The sequence below is a fragment of the Corvus brachyrhynchos genome, unplaced genomic scaffold (genome assembly GCF_000691975.1).
Source record: "Corvus brachyrhynchos isolate BGI_N302 unplaced genomic scaffold, ASM69197v1 scaffold60, whole genome shotgun sequence".
NCBI lineage: Eukaryota > Metazoa > Chordata > Aves > Passeriformes > Corvidae > Corvus > Corvus brachyrhynchos.
In genome coordinates, this window is record NW_008236767.1 from 2,414,480 (window position 1) to 2,437,170 (window position 22,691).

The window sequence follows — 22,691 nt, forward strand, 5'->3', positions numbered from 1 at the left end:
AGTGAATGAGTTGCATGACTAAAGGCTCATACAACTGTCTTGCTACCTGAAAACAGCAAACATTAACTGCATTTCTAGGATTAATACATTTCTATACTTTGCTATTCAAAATATGTAAGAATAAAACCCATATATAAGAATAAAACCCTTTTTGAAAAGGGTCTATGAAATGAATAACCAATTTCATACTACATTTCCATATTAAGGATTAAAAAACCCCAAATCATTAAAATGGGTTAGATGCTTTCTATTCAGCTAGTCTCAATGACCTCCAAGCTTACTTTCAGTAACATCCTCTGAGACAAAGAACATTGCATGCCACAGACTGATGTGCCAATACACAGTCAGGGAAACAGGGAGGTTTGTTTCTTAATCTGTATTTAGATCTAAAAATCTATCTTTACCATTATTCTAACTTCCTAGATTTCAACAATTCTACCTGCAAATTACCTGATTGAGTACTGTCATACTACAACATGAAGGGAAGAAACATTAAATACACTCATTTATACATGCTTCAAGTGCAGTGCATATGCCTGTGGTTTGGACCAATCCAGACATCATTTTCCTATGGTTTATGCTCAGCCACGCGCCAGTAAAAGAGGTTTCACCTAAATTGGTAACACCACTTCCTGTACATTTTAACAGAACACAAAATCCCTTTGATCTAAAAATAAATATGGATGCCAGGGTCCAAACAGCAGTCTCAAAAGGTGTAAGACCCATAATTTCAGTGGAGATGAACCTATGCATCTGTTCTGTTTTGTGCAAAGGAGGAGAAATATAAAGTTCAAATGTTTGAATTAAATCTGTAGGTATCAAAAAGGCAGCTACAAACTCCCTCCCAAATGCTTTTCCTATGATTGTAGCTTTGTACACATTCAATATCGAAATAATCAACTTCACCTCCAATTAACTTATTACGGAAAAACTACAAAAATTAAATATGGTGATAGAGTGTTGCTGCCACAAACTCTGAGTGAACCCTGAAACTTGAATCTCTCTTGTACACTTCTCTGAGGTACTCTGAACTACGCTTCACAGAAGTATTTGAAACCACTATTTGAAAAGGCTTCAACCTACTCCCAAAATCCAGACAATCTATCCCTAGAACAGAATTACAGCTTACAAAATACACTGCATTTGGGAAAAAAAACCAACCCCAACATGTCAGGAAAACTTATAAATAAAACTATTAATTAATTCCCATATGTAAGGGTATTTGAACAAGCTAAAATTCATATAAATAAATCTGTTTACCTGGTCTATGTCACAAGCAAGACGAAGCAGTACTGGAAATACTTGCTTATGTAAATGATACATAGGTGGGGGACCCTGATGTCCTTCTGGCATCTGAGAGGCTTTCCCCAACATATATGTGACTATGCCATGTAGCAGCTCACACGCTGCAACCTGAAATTGAAAAATCCCTTTGGTATGTATCTGTTACTTTCACAGAGAAGACAAAATTGTGGGCAGGAGAGAAGGAAATCACTCCAATCTATGCTAAATCACCATTCCAGGACCAGATCATGACCATGGAAATAATATGCATACATTCTAACTGGCCTTTAAATCAAGCACAATGCTGTCAGACAGAGCTTACAGCAACTTCTGCTCTTTAGCTTCTAAGCACTCAGAATAGTGTAACCATGAAAGAGTGCCAAAGAAGCACATTGCTACCTATGAATTAATTAAAACAGGTCTTTAGTAACAAGGAACACATTACTTTATGCAATTTTATCATCTAGCATAAAACAAGAGGTAGAAAAAAACATCAATACTTTTGTTTGCCTGTCACTTGCAGAAAGAGCCAGTTCAGTCACATGAGGCAAAAATAAGTCCAAGTAGATGACAGGCTTCATATCTGCAAATGGTACAGCAAAGCTCAGACGCTTTTCAGTGTCCCAGGATACACATTTCTTCATCATCTCCTCTGCAGATGTAGCTGATGCATTTGAAAAAAGATGAAAACAAGCTTAATACAATACACATAGAGTGAGTATTTACTTAGCTCAGTCAAAAAATCTGTAACCTTCCAACTTCAGTTAGATTGCCATGCAATGTTAATGCTCTGTAAACTACTGAAAAAATTGCAGCCAACGTTTCAGGTGAGAGTTGCAGCAGCCTCCAGTTTCAATATAGGTTAAGCATGGAGACAATAAATCCAGAAGACATTGAATCCCACTTGATTTAAAATACTTCTGTAAGACATCCAGTACAATGCTTTTGTCTTCTAATGTTACAGAAACTTCGTGAAGGTCTATCAGACAAGAAGATCCAACATACTGACTCCTGCAATTGCACAGGAAATGACTACATTTACAGCCATTTATACCTATCTCCTCCAAGGAAAACTGGCATACTTACACCCTTCTCTCCCCTATATTTGTAAATGTGGTTAACAAAGTCTGACCACACTTTGTATTTAATTTCCAGAGAATAAGGCTACTTTCCCACAGTATTTTTGAGTAAGTAACAGTGAATTACTTGGCAAAAAGAAAATCGATTGTAAAGGTAGAAAAACCAAAAGTAAGCATGCAAAGAAAGGAAAAAAAAATCTATAATACTACATTAATTTTTAGATTAATTAAATTTTGTGCTGAATTTATCCCTTGAATCTCATGGTGAGGTACTTACACTATTGTTTTCCATTTTTATTAGATTGTATGATATTTAATATTTAAATTACAAAGCTTGTTCACAGACTGGATAGAGAAAGGGAGAAAACTTTGTCTTGTTTTTTGAGGAGCACCCTCAATGGAACTCTATTACCCACACACACTAAAGGTATGATGTACCTTAAACTCGCAAGTGAAAAAGTAAGCTTGCTGAGATTTACACAATTCATGACTGCAGTTCTTAAAATACTGAGAACTGTAGTAGAGGTAGAAATAAGTACTAGGAAGCTACACACTGGGGCAAAGTTTTAAAATGGCTTTGCAGCCAGAGGGTGAAGGGGGAAATAAATAAAACCATACACTCAGATGCACAGTTTTTTGCTTTTAACTGTAGTTTCCTAAACACTTTCTGCACTCCATATTAAGTTGGTGAGTACTTTTGCTCTACTAAACTCCAGAATTGAATAAAAGTAATTTTGTTTAAACATGAGCAACAAAAAATAGGTAAACCTGAAAAGCTCATTCATTCTCATAAAGTGATATTGAGGCCTTTGAAATCTACTTTCAAGAGAGACAGCAGAGACATATAAATATTTTCATTTCCATTGATAGGATACTCACCTGTAATTAAGTTGTGGTTAATCTGCCCTCCCAAGGATCCAAGAAGGTGTGCCACTCTAGTCCTTACTGCTTCCAAGGAGGGACTATTATCCTAAATAATTCAAAAGATTAATATTAGTGAAAGAACAGTTACTTCTTTATAGAAGTAATTTGGTTTACAGAGAAAATGAAGGTCTTATGGCTCTTATTAAACACAGATGAAAAAGGTAAAATGAAGAACCCATGAGGACAAGAATTGCATCAAACGAGAGAAGAACTTCAGGTTAGTAAGCAAAAGAGGGCAGGACTGGAAAGCATTTTCATGGCATTTTGTGAGCTTTCAATTACTATTTCTCAAGTAAAATTTTATTACCACAAATAACATATACCTACAGAATGGCATAAAAGCATAAAAAGCAGAAACAAATCTGAAGCAAAAATTGCTCTTTTCATTTGCTTTAATTCCAGAACTTAAAGTTTAGATCCTGTACCTATATAGAATCACAGAATCATTTAGATTAGAAAAGATCTCTAAAGTCATCAAGTCCAACCATTAACCCAGCACTGCCATGCTCATCACTAAACCATGTCCTCAAGCACCACACCCACATGTTTTTTGAACACTTCAGGGAGGGTGATTCTACAACTTACCTTGGTAGCCTGTTCCAATGCTTGACAACCTTTTTCACGATGAAATTTTTTCAAATATCCAACCTAAACCTCCCCTGCCACAACCTGAGGCCACTTCCTCTTGTCCTGTCACTTGTTACCTGGGAGATTGACCCCCACCTGGCTACAACCTCCTTTCAGATAGTTGTAAAGAGCAATAAGGTCTTCTCTGAGCCTCCTTTCTTCAGACTAAACAGTACCTCTCTCAGGCAACTGATTTTCAGAAGCAGCCTGTATGGGATATAAAATTCACTCATTTTGTTTCACAGAATCACAGAATGATTCAAGTTGGAAGGGGCTGCTGGAGGTCATCTGGTCAAACCTCCCTTCTCAAACAGGGTCATCCCAGAGCACATGGCACAGGATTGCATCCAGACAGTGCTAGAATATCTCCAGTAAGGGAGACTCCACAACTTCTCTGGGAAATCTGTTCCAGTCTATGGTCACTGCACAGTAAAGAAGTTCTTCCTCACATTTGGATGGAACTTCCTGTGTCTCAGTTTCTGCCCATGGCCTCTTGTCCTATAGCCTGGCACCACTGAGAAGAGCCTGGCTCTATCCTCTTGACATCCTCCCTTCAGATAGACAGACATTGCTGAGGTCCCCTCTCAGTCTTCACTTCTCCAGGTTAAACATGCCAAGCTCCCTCAGCCTTTCCTCATAAGGGATGCTCCAGTCCTCTAATCATCTTTGTAGCTCTCCACTGGATTCACTCCAGGAGCATTATGGCTAAAGACAACCAGGCTGGAAAATGTTCTACATATAGGAGTAACTAATAATTTCACGCCTAAAAAGAGGTTTATTCCAAGTTAATTTGTGCACTGGAATATACAAATAAAACTACACTTAACACTTGAGAGGCCACTGGTCAAAGTAATACATATGTTGGCCTAAAAAGACTAAAAGCCTATCCACAAGATAATTAACAAAACCCAAAACACTTAAACACTCACAAAATTATATTGCATACTGCAACACTGCTAAGCTGGGACCTGATTTTGGGAGGTGGAGTTAAATTTTTGTTGCCATAATGTATCAGTCTAGCAGTGATACTGACTTACAGGATTTTTTCAGTCCCTTTTCCCTGCTTAATTCCCATTCTCACCCTGGAATATAACATCTTTCCAGCTGTGCTGATGTGACAGCTTCTTGAGCCACACTGTAGAATGGAATTCAATAAACTCATCTAACGTAGAAGTAGCCCTTGTAAAAAAAAAAAATATGCATGCAAGAAAGAAAAAGAAGCAGTGGGAGGGAAGGATTCATATTTAACTCTAAAAAGAAAGAGGGTTCTTACCACTGAAAGTGTCTTTGCTCTTCTTATACGCTGTATCACAACTTTATTACGTCCTTTCTGGGCTGCTTGAGAAAGTTTCCTTACTTCCCAGTTATTCTGGGATTCACCTGATGAACAAAAAAAACCCAGCATATCAAAACCAGTTTATTGTACCAGTATCTCATGTTCCTGCTCATAGTTTCATTTAAAAAAAAAAAACCCACTCTGGTTTTGCCCATTTTTATTTTCAAGATGTGACAATTATTCTTTCATTTAAAATCTTATTAAGGAAAATAAGTCTCCTAGAGAAACCTAAGGCAATTTAAGCAAACAAAGAACATATCACAGAGAAGTAACAAATAAAATAGCAACAATTACTGATTGTTCAGCAGAAGCAAGTAAATCCTAGCTTAAGAAAGAAGTACATTTTAGGGTGTAAGGTAAGTTGTATTGTTCTGACCACAGAAAGTGCACAATATAAATAAAAGGTAGGGCATATACGCATCTTTATAAAAAAATATTTTTCCTCTTCCTTAAGACTAGCAATTTTTTGCATGCATGTACCTGTAGATGTAGAGCTTTTCAAATAACCATCAAGAAGAGGCAGGACATCCTTGTAGTAGGGTTGCATCATATGGCTGGGGATGTGAGCTGACCAGTCTTCCAAAGCATCCAGGCCCAGATCAGCCATTGGGGTACAGCTAAGGCCCAGCTTAAATGCATTCTAAGTGTCAAATACAAAACTATCAGCCTTTCATATTTATTGACCAGTGTTACTTCATGGTAAAAGAGACAAATTTAAAAGCATTTAGCTTACAATACATCTCTCTTTGTAGTAACTTTTCTCACTCAAGATCAGCACAGGAGATACATTTATATTGCAACACAGGCACTAAGAGGATCTGCCTAGTGCAAAAGCAAATTCCAACAATTTACTTGTTTATCCAAACAGTCAAGTCATTTGTATTCTATCTCACTGAAGACTATAGAGAGCTTAATAGTTACCTTAGTAGTACAAAAGGATGCTGACTCTGCTACAGAATGTTTGTACATATCTTAGGGGAAAAAAAATGTTAGCTGTACATCACTTTGACTCACCTGCAGTGCAGGAATATATGCTTTGATATCAAGCATGACGATGTCATGTGGTAAAGAGAGCAAAAAAATCAGACAAGATGCCAACAACTCATCCTTATACTGTTTCATCTTTGCTGCAACCTAAAATTCAGATAAATAGATTGAGAACACACATAAACCTTTTGAAATCTTAACTTAGCTGTATTGATACCCATGTAAAATAAGCCAAAACCAATACTGGAATCTCATTCACCTGCAGACAGTCGCCAGAAGTATTTATACTGTTATTTCTCAATTGTATATGAACTGGTGACCAATACACCTCTTCTGACATTAAGTAAAAGACAGAAAAAGATCTTAAAACCCCACTGTGTTGCATAGCTCAGAAAGCAAGAATACTTCTACTGTATATGTAAGATTCCTCAGAAGATAAAATTTTGATTGAATCACATATGTTTATATTTGGACTAAGAAAGTTAGTGAGCAAAATTCCTTACCTCTTTTCCAAATTTTTCAAAGAGTGCAAAGCAAGAGCTCTTTTCTGGGTCTTCAGGACATCTTCTGAGGCTCCTTGGACTGACACCCTACCAAACAGAAACCAGAAGTCAACACTACTAAAAAGAACATAGTACAATTATGAATCACAAGTTCAACTCATTTACAATACATACATCACTGCCCAATATGAAACTGGTGTCAGTGAAAACTTGAAATGTATCTTTGATCTTTCAAAGGTTAGAAATTAACACTACTATGGTTCACTGAGGGTCAACTTTTTGGACTATGCTAAATATTAGGCACATAAACAAGAGATATATGACTGCAAAGTAACTTTTCAATGGTTTAATTTCCTCCACCCACCTAAGAAACCACAAAAACCCAAACTTCCCTAACAGTGGATGTCCAGGTGGCAAGAAGGCTGGTAGAATAAGAAAACAATTTTCAACAGTGCCCACAGTACAAGCCTCTACACCAATGAGTTTCCAAATGTGCTTCACTTGGTGCCATCAGCAGCAGTGGCAGGGACAGCTCTGGGCTCTGTGGTGGGCTACACATCCACGTGTTTTAGCCCAATAGCTTCCATACCACAAATGGTGCATCCACCAGTAGGCATCATATTCCCTGTGGAAATCAGTGAGTGGAATAGGACTATACTCCAGAAGTACAGTAATTAACCAGTACATTACTCTGCTGTTCTGGTTAGATTGTTTCTATCCAAAATATCTTCTATACCACCTGCACTGCAAGGGTACCTCCCATCTCTCTGTTCACCCAGCTCAGGATTTTGGAAAGAGCATAGAGGGTGGCAGAGCACTGGAACAGCTGTCCAGGGAGGCTGTGGACCCTCCCTCTCTGAAGACATTCCAAACCCACCTGGATGAGTTCCTGTGTCACCTGCTCTAGGTGACACTACCATAGCAGAGGGGTTGGACTGGATGAATTCCAAAGGTCCTTTCCAACCCTTGCAATTCTGAGATTCTGTGATTACACATGGATGGTGTCTTTTCAGAAACTGGGCTTCTAGTCTAAATTTTGACTTTTAATGTGCTTCTAATTATGGAGGCATAGGAAGCTATAAATACTTGAAACAACCCAGTAACAGTTTCAATGAACTATTTCCCATAGTGCATAAAATACTATATATAAAGAATGACACGATCATTAACACAACATGTTACCCCTCCACTGGGTAAAAGATCTCACCTCAAAGTATTTTATCCTCTTGGCAATTTTCATTGTAACAGAGAGCAGCTTGTAGAATCCACTAATAAGAGGTAGTCTTGTTGAATATATAATAAGCTCATAACCAAAGGAATATACCCAAGGGTGAAAGTATTCCACATGTTTCTCTGGAAGTATCTCTCTAAAACAGATGCACAGAAAACACAGGGGGGGGAAAAAAAAGAAAAAAGAAATTTAAAAAAATGTTTTATTTTTTCAAACTTTCATCTCAGTACAAGAAAGAAATATTGCTGTAACAGAGCAGCTCCAAAGACAGACAGAGAATAAATGCATGCTACCTTCTGAGAAGCACAGCAAGATTTTAATTTTGTTTTAGAGTGCAAAGCCATTTCTCATTATATCTCATTACTGAATTTATACAAACACACATCTTCATATTTCACATTTCACTGCTGGACCTCCACAGGCAGCTAATGCTGTACCTTTCACTTAATGCCCCTTACTAGTCTATGAAGACTGTATCTCTGGTCTTTGAAGTATTTAGGATATATGGTCAGTATAATACTGAAAGTTGCAACATATACTGAAAGACAACTACACCCAAATAATGAAAGTGAATGCTTGTCTCCTGTACTCTTTAAAAACACCTGAGCTGATGAGCTAGTATGTTTACCTATGGCCCAGATGTCTGAAAAACCCTTCCGGTCTCCCTGCTAATCATCTTGTGCATTTTGAAACACAATCTATCAAACTAACTCAGAAACAAGCACCTTAAATACATCTCACCCCCAACTTCTTCTAACCACTTTGTAACTTTCAAATTACATAAAAACATATCAATACCTGCAGAATTCCACTAGATTTATAAAGGCAATAAAATCTATTGGCTTTGTTGGCTGAAGGTTTGAAGCAGGGTCAGAAGAAGGCCCAACCAAAGCACTGTCACCTGCATTTTCACCCTGAAAATAAATATTGGAGAAAGAACACTGGATCTGCAACAAAACAGAAACTTTTACATCCTTTTTTGCCACATTAACAGTCTGTCTTTTTCTAGCTGTTACTAGGTAGTCTGACAGATGGAGGACTAACAATTGACACATCAGTAATTGAAAGGAAAAATAAGAGATGCCTGCTTCTAAGGTGAACGCAAGTAGAAAAATGAAAACCAGTAGATTCCAGAGTAAAAAGCCTAAAATAACAGGTTCTGTGAACTTCTACTGATTCTGATGTTTCCATCTTCTAACACTGCAATGCATCATTTAGAAATACTCAGTAAAGCATTTTATCTATGATAAATGTTACTTCAAGGACACTAAAGGGTGCTATCTAGGCATAATGAAAACAAAACAGGGAATATGATTTTGATTCCCCTGCAATAGCAGGAGTTAATGGATAGGTCCTCAGGTCTCACCTGTTCACTAACATCCAGTTTCTGAACAGTCAGGTCCAATTTCTCAATAATCTTCAAAATAGATTTTATAAGTTCATCATACAGCAAGTGACTCAGGGATTGCAGTTGTGCATTTTCAGTAAGAAAGTTTGCATCTTCAAAACCACATTCCTTTGTGGGACAAAAACGTTCATGTTTCAAAACACAAATGAAAATGATTTCTTTAATTTATAAACTAACATTTAAATGACCCAGAGAATCCAGTTTTAGATGTTTCTCAGCTATGAAAGCATAAACTAATCCCTGTTTATTCATTTATCAGCCATAAAATCCAACTAAAACCAGGAAACAATCCTTCTACAACATGACATTTGGAAAAAGTCTAAGGTTAGAAAACCAGTGATGAGAAGACTCAGAATCATATTTTCTTTTGTATTTCCATGTTAACTATGTTTTACCTTAATTGTGTCACAGCTCAGTAGACTTCTGAAGAGGTACAGATAGTCCTTACAAGTCGGTACTTTTGATCTTCGTGTCCCAACTTCTCCAGTTTCAAAGGATTCTTCTGATCCAGAAGTTTCTTTTTCAAAAAAATCCTGAAGGGACACAATATTTTTCAGAAACATTGCTCTGGTGGTTTGACCTTAGCTGCATGGCAGGTACCCACCAGGCCACTCTACCACTCCCCTCCTCAGTAGGATGGGGAAGGGGAAAGTAAGAAGGAAAAAACCCATGGGTCAAGATAAAAGTTTAATAGCAAAGGATGACAAAAGACTTATTCTCTACTTCCTATCAGCAGGCAATGTCCAGCCACTTCCTTGGAAGTAGGGGTTTGGTACATGGAGCAGATGTTCCAAAAGCCGAACATCTTAATAACCAATGCTGCCCACCTCCTTCTTTCTGCCAGCTTTTATTGCTGACCAGGCACCATATGGCACAGAATACCCCTTTGGTCAGTTTGGGTCAGCTGTCCTGGCTCTGGTCCCTCCCAAGATCTTGTCCCCCCAGCCTATTGGTGAGGGGGAAATGTTGGAGAGCCAGCCTTGATCCTGTGCCAGTGCCGCTCAGGAGTAGCCAAAACACTGGTGAGTTATCAACACATTTCCAGTTACAAATACAAGCACAGCTCCGTGAGGGCTGCTAAGGGAAAAATTAACTCCATCTCAGTCAAATCTCACTACAACTGCCTATGGAACTACCTGAGTCTTGCAACACAGTGTTAACATTACTGCTGCAGGTAGAAAAGTGAAATGCTTAACTTTCTCCATCAATCTGAAAAGAGCACAAAACAACCACCTCCTCACCAAAAAAAAAAAAAAAAAAAATCCCTGAAGTTGCTCTCCTAGTGCCCAGTTATTTGAGAAATTCTATAGTTATTCTGCTGCACAGGAATAAAAAGCTTTAATATCCTTGCTTAACACAAGCATTCAGTAAAACTTTTAAAATGTCCAAAACTTACCCTGGAAGAAAGATGGATGACTTTAATTATAGCCTACTTTATTACACACAACCTGACCAAACAAAAGTCTATTTCCTGTATTTTTTTTTTTATTCAGTACAAGAGGCACATCCACATTATGCAGACCACATGTGGGAACAAGAGACTAAGAACAAATGAACCCATAACTAATAACAAGAACAGATTAATAACAAAATGGAGAGTGTTATATTTTTGCTTCTTTGGGCTTTCCCTTGTTTACTGGGCCAGATTGCCAAGAGCTGGAATGTACACCCTAGGAATAGAAATGAAATAAATGTGTTTAAACAGTTATTTTACCTTCGAAAATGTGATCGGCTTGGAGAAAATTCTGATTAATCCCTGATGCACTGAAACAAACAAAAACCAAATTCCCTGAATAGATTTAAAAAGACACAGCATTCATATTACTCATTACATTAACAACAAAACAAATCAGTCTTCTGTTTTCTATATTCTGTCATGGTAAGGGAGATGCAAAAAAATTTTTACCTTTAAGGACAAAATAGCCCAAATCAGAGCCTTCACTCCAGGATGTTCCACAGGTAGCCAAATCTGACCTTGCGTCTTACTACCTTTTCTCAATACTGCTTTGACTTTTTCCTGATTATGAATGATGACCAAGGAATCAGCCATAATGCCCTTGCTGAAGAGGCAACAACTCCCAATGATTTTCATGGACTTAGGATCAACACAGTACTTGGGTGCACCACTTCCCAACTCAAGAACATGGGAAACAATGAAAACGCCCCAGCAATAGAGAAAAGCCATGATAAATAGTTGAAAGAAATTAAAAATCATTTCTGAAAACCATTAAAAAGAAATGTCAGCATGCTTGAGACTACTGGAACTGTCAGCTACCAATGCTGACACATTCAGTATCACATTCACAGAACTGTACCTGACTAACTGCATATTTGGAATCTTAACTTTTACTATTTCAAAATTCCAGAGCATGAAAAAAATTGCATTTCTAATAGAGGTAACACTCACCCTACTCCCCCTATTTTCTGTGCTATTTTGTAGGGCTAACTGAAAGGACATTGAATAGATTTTTGTACACTATGCCATGAAATCCCTTTCTTCCCATCATCCTTCAGGACCATATCCACTTTGTTATCCAAAACAATTGTTAAATGCATTCCTGAAGTTATTTAACAGTGGATATTGAAAAATAACACCATGGAAACACTCAGCCTCCATTACTGAAGAACAACAAGCTTTATTTTTGATCCTAAATGGCTATTCCACATCTCCCTCTTAGAACTGGTTAAGCAATCTAGGGAAAAAAAACCCCAACCAACCAGAGGAAAAAAAACCATGATCCCAAAAAACTCCAATGAAGTTAATATCACAGACTCACCCACAGTGCTAATAAAGCTCCAGAGAACTGGACCTTTTCCTGAGAGGGACAGAAACACCTTTATTATAGATCTGCAACACACTGGCTGCATTTTTTCACTGTACTTTGGAAAGCTGTTGATCTGCAGCACAACTAGATGTTCAAGAACTGGAGTGTATACTTCAGGAACCTAGAATAAAGAAAAACAAAATATCCATCATGCAAATTACATGAAATTATTTCAGCAAGTTACTTTGTTACAAGAGCTTGCATGATGATCTGCTCTGAGAATAAGAAGAGACTTTGCAACTGAATTCATTTCAGACATACAAAAACCCCAAACAAAGAAACAAACAAAAGCAGCAACAACAACAAATTACCCCACAAATAAAACTAACCAAACAGAATAAGAAAGTTTCCTGAACCACATAATGGAAAGTAGCTCCTGAACAGATTAGTGCTTCAGTGAATCTAGTCTTAAGCTTACTAGAAAAGTACCAATGTAATTAAATCCCAATAACAGCATTATAATGTTTATCCATAACCACCTGAATACAAAATGTATGCCCCAATCTTACTTCACAGCTACAGGTAGGAACCAGAAGGCCCTCATTTAAACAGACAGCATAGCATCATAGCAGAACCAAAGCATCAGCCTCAGAGAACAGGCTAACTATCAGTACCAAAAGACAAAGCAGCAGCAGAGTGGTATAAAGATATAAAGGGTATGGTTACGTCCAAATAAAGAACCTAAAATAAACAAAAACGTATTCACATTAGGCAATAATGGTTTTCATTAATTTCAATGCACTGTAGCATTTTATTTAGCACATTCAGTGCATTTTCTTTATCCAAATAAAATCCAATAGAGCATTCTGCTGATATTCTTCCCATCCCCTAGGGGCTAGATGTCATCACATTTCACCTAAAGGAACACCCTTTACCATAGGTAGGTTCACAGCTACTACCTCCTCATAGACCTGTAACTGCATCAAAGAATTGGGTGGTACTTTAAATACTCCACTTACTGTATCGATATGGAATATCACACTTGCAATGGACTGGAGGAAACTTGGTAGCTGATACAGATGGTCATCTACTGTTTCTGCTTCTGTGAGGAACATTTGCTTACAACGCTGAAGGAGCTCCACATACATGTGGTCCACATCCTCAGAATGTATAGCTTTACAGGGCTTACAGAGAGAAAAAAAACCCCTGCTTTGGCAATTTTGTAGAGCTGAGCAAACAAATGCATGCTGTAGCACTAAAACCCAGCCACGTCTTCACTGAACCATAATAGGAATGATATTTGAAGTTTTTCCAGAAACTCAACACATCTGAATAAACTAACTTTAAGTACTCTACTTGCTACATGTATGAGAAACACAGTACCTGAAATGGACTGTAATAATAGTTCACTAATGCAGTGTAATTTACTGTAAAAGTACTTGAACTTTCAGTGACATGAATTCATATTCAGCCTGAAAAACATGGGAGTTTGGCTGTAAATATCTTAAATATGGCATTATGGATGCTAAGATTCACTTGTATTTTGAATTAGCTGCATTAAAGTAATAAGTGGCTTACCTTAATGTAGCTTAACTGATTATCACTGACAGGTTTCTACTATTAAACACTTAACTGAGCAGTCCAAATTCTGAACTTTTATTGTTATAGGTCCTGTACAAACAGAACCTATAAAGACTATTCCTAAACTAACGAACAAGTGGGAAGTATCCAAAGGAGTAACAGAGGGTTTGTAACAAAGCTTATAAATTTCTATAGAATGATTTGTAAATCACAGCATGAACTAGGTTAAAAATCAGTCTTTGTGGACAGAAACCAGGTCACAGGCAAGCACTGTGGTAAGGAACTGACCATGGAAAAAGAATGGACTGATTTACATAACAGTGAAATATGGGAGTTAGCCTAAAGGTTGAATCTAGTCCATCTAAAAACATGCTCACAAAATTAAGACTATCCATTAATAGTTTACAGAAGTTCAAGTATTACTTTAAGATTATTTTAGCAATTAAAGAAGTATTCTGCCTTGAAACTGAACCAAGCATGGACGCAAGTTCAGTGCTACAATCACAACTTGCAGTAGCACCAAGACTCTGCTTCCTCACAACCCCGTATCTGATGCTTGGCCAAGATTTAATCTAAACACACTAACAACTATCAGTGTGTCTTAATATATTAAAGATTTATAGGTACTGGAGCAATAAATTTGTTAAAATTTGCAGTTTTATCCTATCTCTGTATTTACATTATGCAATTTTAAGTTCTTGAGTTCCATAATAGATGTTTTCAATAGGGTTCTTTCAACTCAGGAATTTGGAATACTTCTTTTTTTCTGGAAATAATACCTTGAACTAATTTCCATTCTACCTCATGCCACAAAAATGGAAGATGAGGTTTCAACAAAGAACATGGAAAATTCAACAAAACAAATGCTCTCTGCTCAAAAGGTAGCAAAATAGAAAGGATTCAGCTAGTAACTAGCTGTTCTATCACCTTTCATAACCTTCTCTACCTAATCTTTGACATTATCTAACCTAATTTCTGCTTTGAGAGAGAGAAAAAAGTCCAGAATTTTGTTATATAAAAGTTGTGGTACCAACACCAAGCACAGAGGCTGCAGATACATAAATACCACCCTTTATTTATTGAGCTTTAACTTATTGTTATATTCCCATTTTAATTGACTGCTGACAAAAACTGGAAGTTTCTTCCTAGTGGTGCTTCCTGATAAATATACCTGCCATCCAAATAGGTATGTAGGCATGGTTTTGTTTGCTGGTTCTTGTTGTATTTTAGTTTGTGGTTGTTTCAGTCAGCAGTGCCTTTTAGCTGTTTGAGCTCTGTAGGAATCTCTGAACTACTCTGAGAGCAAAGTTGGCCTGGATTCTACCATTTAAATGCAGAGAGAAGTAACAACATATTGCCTGTACCTGAACAATTAAGCACATCCTTAAGTTTTGTGACAGCTGTATATGAAGCTCCTGTTTTCCTACTTCAGAACTTGTGCACAGGAAGTAACTACAACCCCATGCTGCAAGTGCTCCCACTAGATTCAGTATATGTTTTAAAAATTTTCATCTAAAAGATATTTTACAGCATAGTTAATTAAGTCCAACACTTAGTCCAAAACCAGGAGCATTCCCTATTGAACGAGCTCGGTAAAACAGTAAGATGCATGGTATATGAATCCTAGCTTTACATGCATTCAGTAAGCTCCTTCATCAGAATAACTCTTTCACACATACTGCTGCGAAAAGCCCATATCCGCGAATGGCGATGGACAATTCTTTGCTGCTTGAATCCATCCTCCTGATGATTCCATAGAACTGCTCCATGAAGAACTGCAACTTCCTCTTGTGTAGCTCTGCATCTTTAGCCACCATTAAAGAAATCTGTAGAACAGACATAAGCATTTCAGCATTTCACAAAAAATTTACAGTAAGCCTTAGAAGATACCTAGCTTGTAATACAAAGCACTTCAAACAAAATAATTATTTATGAAACAGATTCACTGAATTTCCAAGCACCAAATATCCCCACTATTTAAAGAAATTTAATTTTGCTTTAGACTTGGAGATCCCAGTGAATCCAGGTGATGCTCACCTGCCTGAGGAATGAATCCAGTGCAGAATAACTGGCTTTCTTCAGCTCCTGATGTGTGTGGCCACACCACTTGCACATTGCTTCATAGAGGGACACATAGTTGTCCAGGAGCAAGGCTCCAAACTGAGCAGCGTGCCAGCTGAACAACTGTAGCCCAGCTGCAATTTAAAAACAATTCTCATTAAAAACCAGAGTTATACTCCATTTCACATAACCAGCCCAGACTACAAAAGTCCACAATAGGACTTTAGGTAGGTAGACCCACCATGACTGAAGGGTATAAAATATATTCCTCTAGCCAATAAAGTATCAGTATCCAAACATTAAAAATTTAAGCATAAAAACAATCCTCCAAAATCCTCTTTTTAAATGTACACCATTATGGAACACACAGCCGTGTTCTGATGTAATTTACATTAATATTGAAAAAGAAAGGGACTTTAGGGGTTTTAAATGAGAATACTTGACTGCACAATTCAGAAGGATCTGGTTTCTGTTGTCAGGACACATGCATAAGTCCCCTCCTTTGCCAAACTGTGATGCAGACAAATAAAGAATTCAGATTATAGGTAATTTCGCTATTCCAAATATAAGCATAAATGAAATTTCAAGATACTTAATGAATTAACTGGGGGGAGGGAAGACTGTCTTTAAAGAGGGTTTTACCCCTCACAGTTACTATGGGCCTAATACTCAAACCTTGCATTTTTGCAATTTCTGCATGAGCCACTCATATTTCAGAGGCCAATCTCTAACCTTCTTTAATTTTTTTCCCCCCATTCTTTTTCTCCTTCTTCCAGTGAAATTTCTCTCCTTTTTTTTCTTTTAACTCAATCCACTGCCATATCTTCTCTCCTAATTAGCTACACTCCTCTTATTTCTACCATTCCTTTCTCACGTCACAGTTTTGTACTACTCCAAAGGAGCAAACAACATCAAGTATAATGCTGCTATTCATAAGCTGGTTAGACCTTCACTAGTTTAACCAAATACATGTCAAACTCTATATTCCAACTTAAAAGCACAGCAGCTTTCCCCTTGGCCAGCTTAGAAGATTAAAGACTAGAGACATCTGAACACATCAGGTAAAGAATAAACACTTCCAGACAAAAGACAGTATCCACCTCAGCATGAATGGAAATAGTTTACATCTTACCCAGAGGCACCGCGTATCGCTTCTGATCAACCTGTAATATCAGAAAAGGTTTGTCACATGTGATTTACTCTTCACCAGGGCTAACTGTAGAACAATTAACATGCAGCAGATTTACCTGTGGGTTGATTGCCTTCATTGCAAAATCAAAAATCTCCTTTGCAGTCTGAGGATCTGTGAAACAATCCAATAGTGAGTATTTCACTAATGACATACAGTAGGCAGAGTGAAGACTAAGATATTTTTAACAAAGCTTGGTATGAAGAAGTGATATTGGAAAGCCTTATATATCTCATTTTAAGAAAGAGACTTTTTTTTCCTGAAATACTCTTGAATTTGAAAAAAATTGTACATCTATATTAGCTGATTTTTCTGAATACCCATGTTTTAACAGACTCTTTAAGAGAAACACATCTCCATACAAACTGCATTCGGCTTCAATGTGGCTCTCACAGCTGCCCAATATGCGGTCAGAAAACAGCACTTGAAACATTTACATATAGAAAAATGCTGATGAGGCCACTTCACACAAAGACAGACGACAAGGACTGTGTATTTTGCATAAACTACCTGCCAGCATGGAAATTTTAATTCTGAGTTTACACACAGAAATGGTGCTACTTTATGGCTGTATAATAATTAAATGTATGTATGACTTTCTGTAAAACTGTATCAAAATGTGTAACTGCCTTTCACATAGGAAAAGAACATACCTTCATCCACAGACTTGGTGAAGTTGTACATGAGTGCACCCAGTCCCCTCAGACAACCTGCTACAAGAGGTAGCTTGGGTTCCCTCGTAGCATATGTCATCTGAAAAAAAATAAAATACCCTCAAGCTAAGATAAATTTACACCAAGGCTTCCCATTTCCTACAAGTGTAGTTAAATAACTTCTTTCAACTTAATAGTTACATCAGCACTCAACTCTATGAAACAACTCCACGGAAACATTTTTACTCCTAAGCGTCACTTCATTTGGAGGGAAGCGTAAGAGATCCTTTGAAAAGCATGGAAATGTTCCACCAAGACCAACCATACCAAAACTTGGATAAAATACACTAGTCTTAAAAGTACTTAAAAATGCAAAATATATGAAAGTTCAGCAGAAATGTGATGTTTACCTCAAGTGCAAGGACTTTGCAGCTAGTAGAGAACAAATCAGAAACTACCAGTGCATGACAAGATAACATTTCTTGGGGAATGATCATCACATGCCATCTTTTCACACAGCAAATTGGTTCATTTGTCTGTTACTGATGGCCTTGAATTTTTAATTTGAAAGCTTCTCAGAACCAGAGAACACAAACTTAAACACTCCTTAAGGAAGCATTTACGACTGTCCAGTCAGATCCCTACAAACTGTACTAGCTACAGTAGTATTCCAACACCCAGTGCTATACACTTCAAAGGAAAAAAAAAAAAAAACAACTCAAAACCAAAGCAATGCAAAAAAACCAAAGCAAAAAACCAAAGAATGAAAAGAAATTCCAATCATACCTGTGTTCTAAGCTCTCCCAAATAAGCTCGGAATAGTTTTTCAGAGTTGTTAATCATGTCACTAGGTTGGACTTCTCCCAAAACTCCCAAAAGCTCATAAATCTTTTCCAATACTAGAAAGTAATTTTTAATATTGTTAAATCTTAATTACTGAAATCATTGCTTCAACTTCTCCAGTGCAATTCCTATTAACTTGTATCCATGAGACAACCATCCCTGACAGTTTAATTCGTGATTAAAGTGTAGGACAGACATATTTTTATGTATACACATACATCTATATATCTACATACTATAAAGTGAGATGCATCCTCCTCTCACATCAAGTAGTTAAACACATTTACTGTTTTTAAACAGGGCTCAGAAAACTGATTTAAATGCCATATCCACTGAGGAAGCCCTTGTTAAGGCCAACAGCTAGCAGAAGTTTATAGGCTTGAATTCAGACTGAAGGATTCTATGCAGGCACAGCAAGTTTTATGAGGGGCAGACCTGTCAAGACAAGATTTCAGCTGTAACTAGCCAAGATGATCAAACTGGAGCTCATAGTAATATGCCATAAATAATATAATCAGGCAAGGCAGAACTGATGAGCTCACATTACAGGTGATCAACGCAGGAACTATCACACTAAAACTGCAGCTTTGAGGACTACACTAGCCAGGGTTAGAATAAGACTACAAAGAGCTTTAGAATCATAGAATTGTTTAGGCTGGAACAGACCTTTAAGATCATCAAGTTCAACCATTAACTTAACACTGCCACGTCTCACCACTAAACCATGTCCCCAAGTGCCACACCTACACATCTTTTAAACATGTCCAGTGATGGTGACTCCACCACTTCCTTGAAAACCTGTTCCAATGACCAACAGCCCTTTCTGAGAGGAGAAATTGTTCCTAATGTCCAATCTAAACCTCCCCTAATGCAATTTGAGGCCATCTCCTCTTGTCCTGTCACTTGTTACCTGGGAAAAGAGACAGACCCTCATCTGGCTACAGCCTCCTTTCAGGTAGTTGTAGAGAGTGACAAGGTCTCCCCTGAGCCTCCTTTTCTCCAGGCTAAACAACTGCAGCTCCCTCAGCCATTCCTCACAGGACTTGTGCTCCAGACCCTTCCCAGCTCCACTGCCCTTCTCTGGACACGCTCCAGCACCTCAATGTCCTAGTTGTAGTGAGGGGCCCAGAACTGAATGTAGGATTCGAGGTGCAGCCTCACCAGTGCTGAGTACAGGTTGACAATCTAAGAAAAACTAAAGCCTACCTGTACCAGGAATTTTACTTTTTGCAGCAAGCTCCCCATAAAATTTATTAAATATCTCTCTAACTTTCATTTCTTCCATCAGACAGGAACGTTGTAACCTGTGAAGCAACTATGATAGATTAAAAAAAAAAAAAAAAAGAAAAAGAAAAACATTAAGATCAATAACCCGATACTACTTGGTCTAAATAAAAACACAGTTCATACATGTAAGTTCAGATTAAGTAAACAAGTATGCTATTCAATGAGAGAGATCTAAGGTGACTTGTCCAAAGAAGAGTAATGGCATGCAATCTACTTTAACAACAAACTACCTTCCCTATATACGCATAAATACAAAATTTACAACTTTTCGTTTATAGTATACAGATTATACACAGATCACCTACATAAAACCTTTACGCAGTATGATTTATAGATATGTATACATAAACCCCACAAGAGCACATGCTTAACAAGTCTGCAGTAGCTTTTACCACACTGCATTTCTCTCCCTGCTGGTATAAAGCCAATCCAATTCAGAGAACTGACTCAGAGTAACTCAGAAGGGACTTTAGTTTCTCAAACGAACCTATGTAGGCATAAAAGCATTTACAAAAGAAGGGTCTAAATGCATTCAAAGGAACTACTGTCTCGCACAGCAAATAAATTTCTGGAAAAAAAGTCCTCCTCCTCCTCCACACCTTTCAAATACTTTATCTTATATTACAATAGCATATATAATACATAGCATTTTAAAGCAAGAATGAAATTCAACAGCAAAATTTCTCCTTAAATAATCGTAATAAACGGAGAGAGATCTGCAATTGCCCCCAAAACAATTGTATTTTGCTCTAACATATGAAGGAATGACATGCCCACATCTAAGGAACCTACTGGAGAATATTGAAGACAATCTGTTGTTAAGACGTATTTTTTTCTAACATCTAAATATGACGCTATCACTAGTCTCCTGCTACTGCAGACTACAACCTCCTCATGAGGAGAAGAGGAGGTGCAGACACTGATCTCTCTGGTGCCCACTGACAGGACTCAAGGGAATGGCCTGAAGCTGTGCCAGGGGAAGTTTAAGTTGGGTATCAGAAAACAGTTCTCCACCCAGAGGGTGGTTGGGCACTGGAACAGGCTCCCCAGGGAAGTGGTCACAGCACCACACAAGGGTTCAGGAAATGTTTGGGCAGTGTTCTCAGGCACATAGTGTGACTTTTGGGGATGGTGCTGTGCAGGGCTGGGAGTTGGACTCCATGATCCTTGTGGATCCCTTCCAACTCAGCTTATTCTGCGACTCTGTGATACAGATTTTCTGCATGATATAGTATAACTATAGTAATACAGCCAATTTTCTACAAACAAGAGAAATTTATAAAATGCATTTCACCTTAATCAGAAGTTCCAGTGCTGAGATTTTACATTTTGCTGCTCTCTCTTTTGTATAGACACTAAGACAAGTTTGCTACAAAGGAAAAAAAAACGGAGATTATAATACTTGTAAGTAAAGGTGAAAATTCAAAGATAACAACATTCCTCTACCTCCTTTTTAAAAAGATTAAAACAATACCTAGTCCTGGAAGTGGCTTCACTGACAATACTGCAGCACTGTCTGACATAGTAACAAATCCCAGCTCAAGCAAAGAAATTGCAGTTTCTGCAGTAAAAGGCACACAGAGCAAACTTTCTACCTCAGTAGTATCATTCCTTACAATCAGTAGCTACTAATTTGAGAACAAAAATTTCAGTGGTGCTGTTAAGCATTTCTATGCAAAGCAGCATACAGCTATTCAGCAATCCAGACTCCAGCAACCTCAGGTATTGTAGTTACCACCAATTTCTATATATATTGCAAAAGTAACAACTTCTCAGGAGAAATTTTAAAAAACCTGGTATTTAAAATTAACCACCACCTACAAAAACATTTAAAAGTTTACACTTAAAATTATCACTTTAGTTTGTACAAATTAGAAGTTACAACTATTGTTTCCAACGAAAATAACTGATTTTCCGAAACAATACCTACTATGTCCTATAAAGAAAAGTTAATTATATTAAGTCTATAGGTGAACAAACGATTCCACACCGCTCTGTGGTATGAATTACTTTATGTCAAACAAATTATTTCAGCTCTAACACGAACACTAGAGATGGGCAAGGCTGACTGGGAGGGGTGAAGTATAGCTACGAGTGTTATGACATGACACCCACCAGACTTGTTTCAACTATCTGGCAAAGACACTTTTAGGAAATAATTTTCATTTACCCACCTTAATATTACAGGCGTAAGGATGAATTTTGTCACCAACTTTTTCCATAAAGACACAAAGAAACTTCAATGCTTCTTCCCTACAATCTCGAAACTGGAAAGTTTAAAAAAAACAATTTAAGTGTGTAACATGTTGTTCATATAGCACTACCTAAACGCTACTTTGGAGTTTGCCAACTTACTTCCTCGATGGTGAGGGATCTGTGGATAAAGACGAGTAAGCCATGCTCCTGGGAAAACACCAGGGACAGGTGCAGCGCTGCAGGGAGGCAAAGGAACCATCAGGTGGTTGGTTTGATGTGCACCACCCAGCCCATCCCCTGATGCAAAGGGTGCCCTGACGCCTTGGGGACGACTGACGCTTGTCACCAGAAAAACCACAACAAGTGTGGGTGCTACTGACCTCCCCATGGCCTCGGGGCCCGGGCCCGAGCCCGTGCCCTCGCACCGGAGCCCGCCCCTGCTCAGGGCCGACGGAAAGCCAGCCTTGGGGCAGCTCAGCACAGAGGCCCGCACCGAAGTGCTTTTACCCCGGTGGATGGTTATCTGGGGCAAGAGACCCCCCTCCCTCGGAATCCACCTTTATGCCACACCAGTGACACAAAGCATGGAGCGCAGCACGGAGGGAGCCGCCCCGCTCCGGTGCGTGTGTGCCGCCGCCGAGCCCTCCCCAGGCCCCGCTCAGATCCCCCCGCCGGGCCCGGGCCCGCGGGCGCACCCTGCTCGCGGCTGGGCTAGCCTGCCACGGCCGGCCTCGCCC

At 38.2% G+C, this 22,691-nt stretch overlaps 1 protein-coding gene across 1 annotated transcript in view; it reads right to left on the bottom strand.

Moving 5' to 3' along the window:
* PRKDC (protein kinase, DNA-activated, catalytic polypeptide) overlaps nt 1-22,691 on the bottom strand; it is an 82,619-nt gene extending 59,928 nt beyond the window's left edge. Inside the window, exons 1-26 of the mRNA XM_017727399.1 lie at nt 22,650-22,691; nt 22,114-22,190; nt 21,933-22,025; nt 21,053-21,127; nt 19,678-19,786; nt 18,415-18,527; nt 17,629-17,728; nt 17,034-17,089; nt 16,919-16,949; nt 15,763-15,920; nt 15,405-15,551; nt 13,164-13,328; nt 12,157-12,325; nt 11,094-11,143; nt 9,775-9,912; nt 9,338-9,487; nt 8,770-8,885; nt 7,948-8,107; nt 6,741-6,827; nt 6,265-6,384; nt 5,731-5,890; nt 5,188-5,294; nt 3,243-3,333; nt 1,785-1,948; nt 1,261-1,413; nt 8-46 (exon numbers count right to left, since the gene is read on the bottom strand). Of these exons, the coding sequence (XP_017582888.1) occupies nt 8-46; nt 1,261-1,413; nt 1,785-1,948; nt 3,243-3,333; nt 5,188-5,294; nt 5,731-5,890; nt 6,265-6,384; nt 6,741-6,827; nt 7,948-8,107; nt 8,770-8,885; nt 9,338-9,487; nt 9,775-9,912; nt 11,094-11,143; nt 12,157-12,325; nt 13,164-13,328; nt 15,405-15,551; nt 15,763-15,920; nt 16,919-16,949; nt 17,034-17,089; nt 17,629-17,728; nt 18,415-18,527; nt 19,678-19,786; nt 21,053-21,127; nt 21,933-21,980 (2,706 nt within the window). The 5' untranslated portion in view covers nt 21,981-22,025; nt 22,114-22,190; nt 22,650-22,691. The remainder of the gene's footprint in view (nt 1-7; nt 47-1,260; nt 1,414-1,784; nt 1,949-3,242; nt 3,334-5,187; nt 5,295-5,730; nt 5,891-6,264; nt 6,385-6,740; nt 6,828-7,947; nt 8,108-8,769; nt 8,886-9,337; nt 9,488-9,774; nt 9,913-11,093; nt 11,144-12,156; nt 12,326-13,163; nt 13,329-15,404; nt 15,552-15,762; nt 15,921-16,918; nt 16,950-17,033; nt 17,090-17,628; nt 17,729-18,414; nt 18,528-19,677; nt 19,787-21,052; nt 21,128-21,932; nt 22,026-22,113; nt 22,191-22,649) is intronic.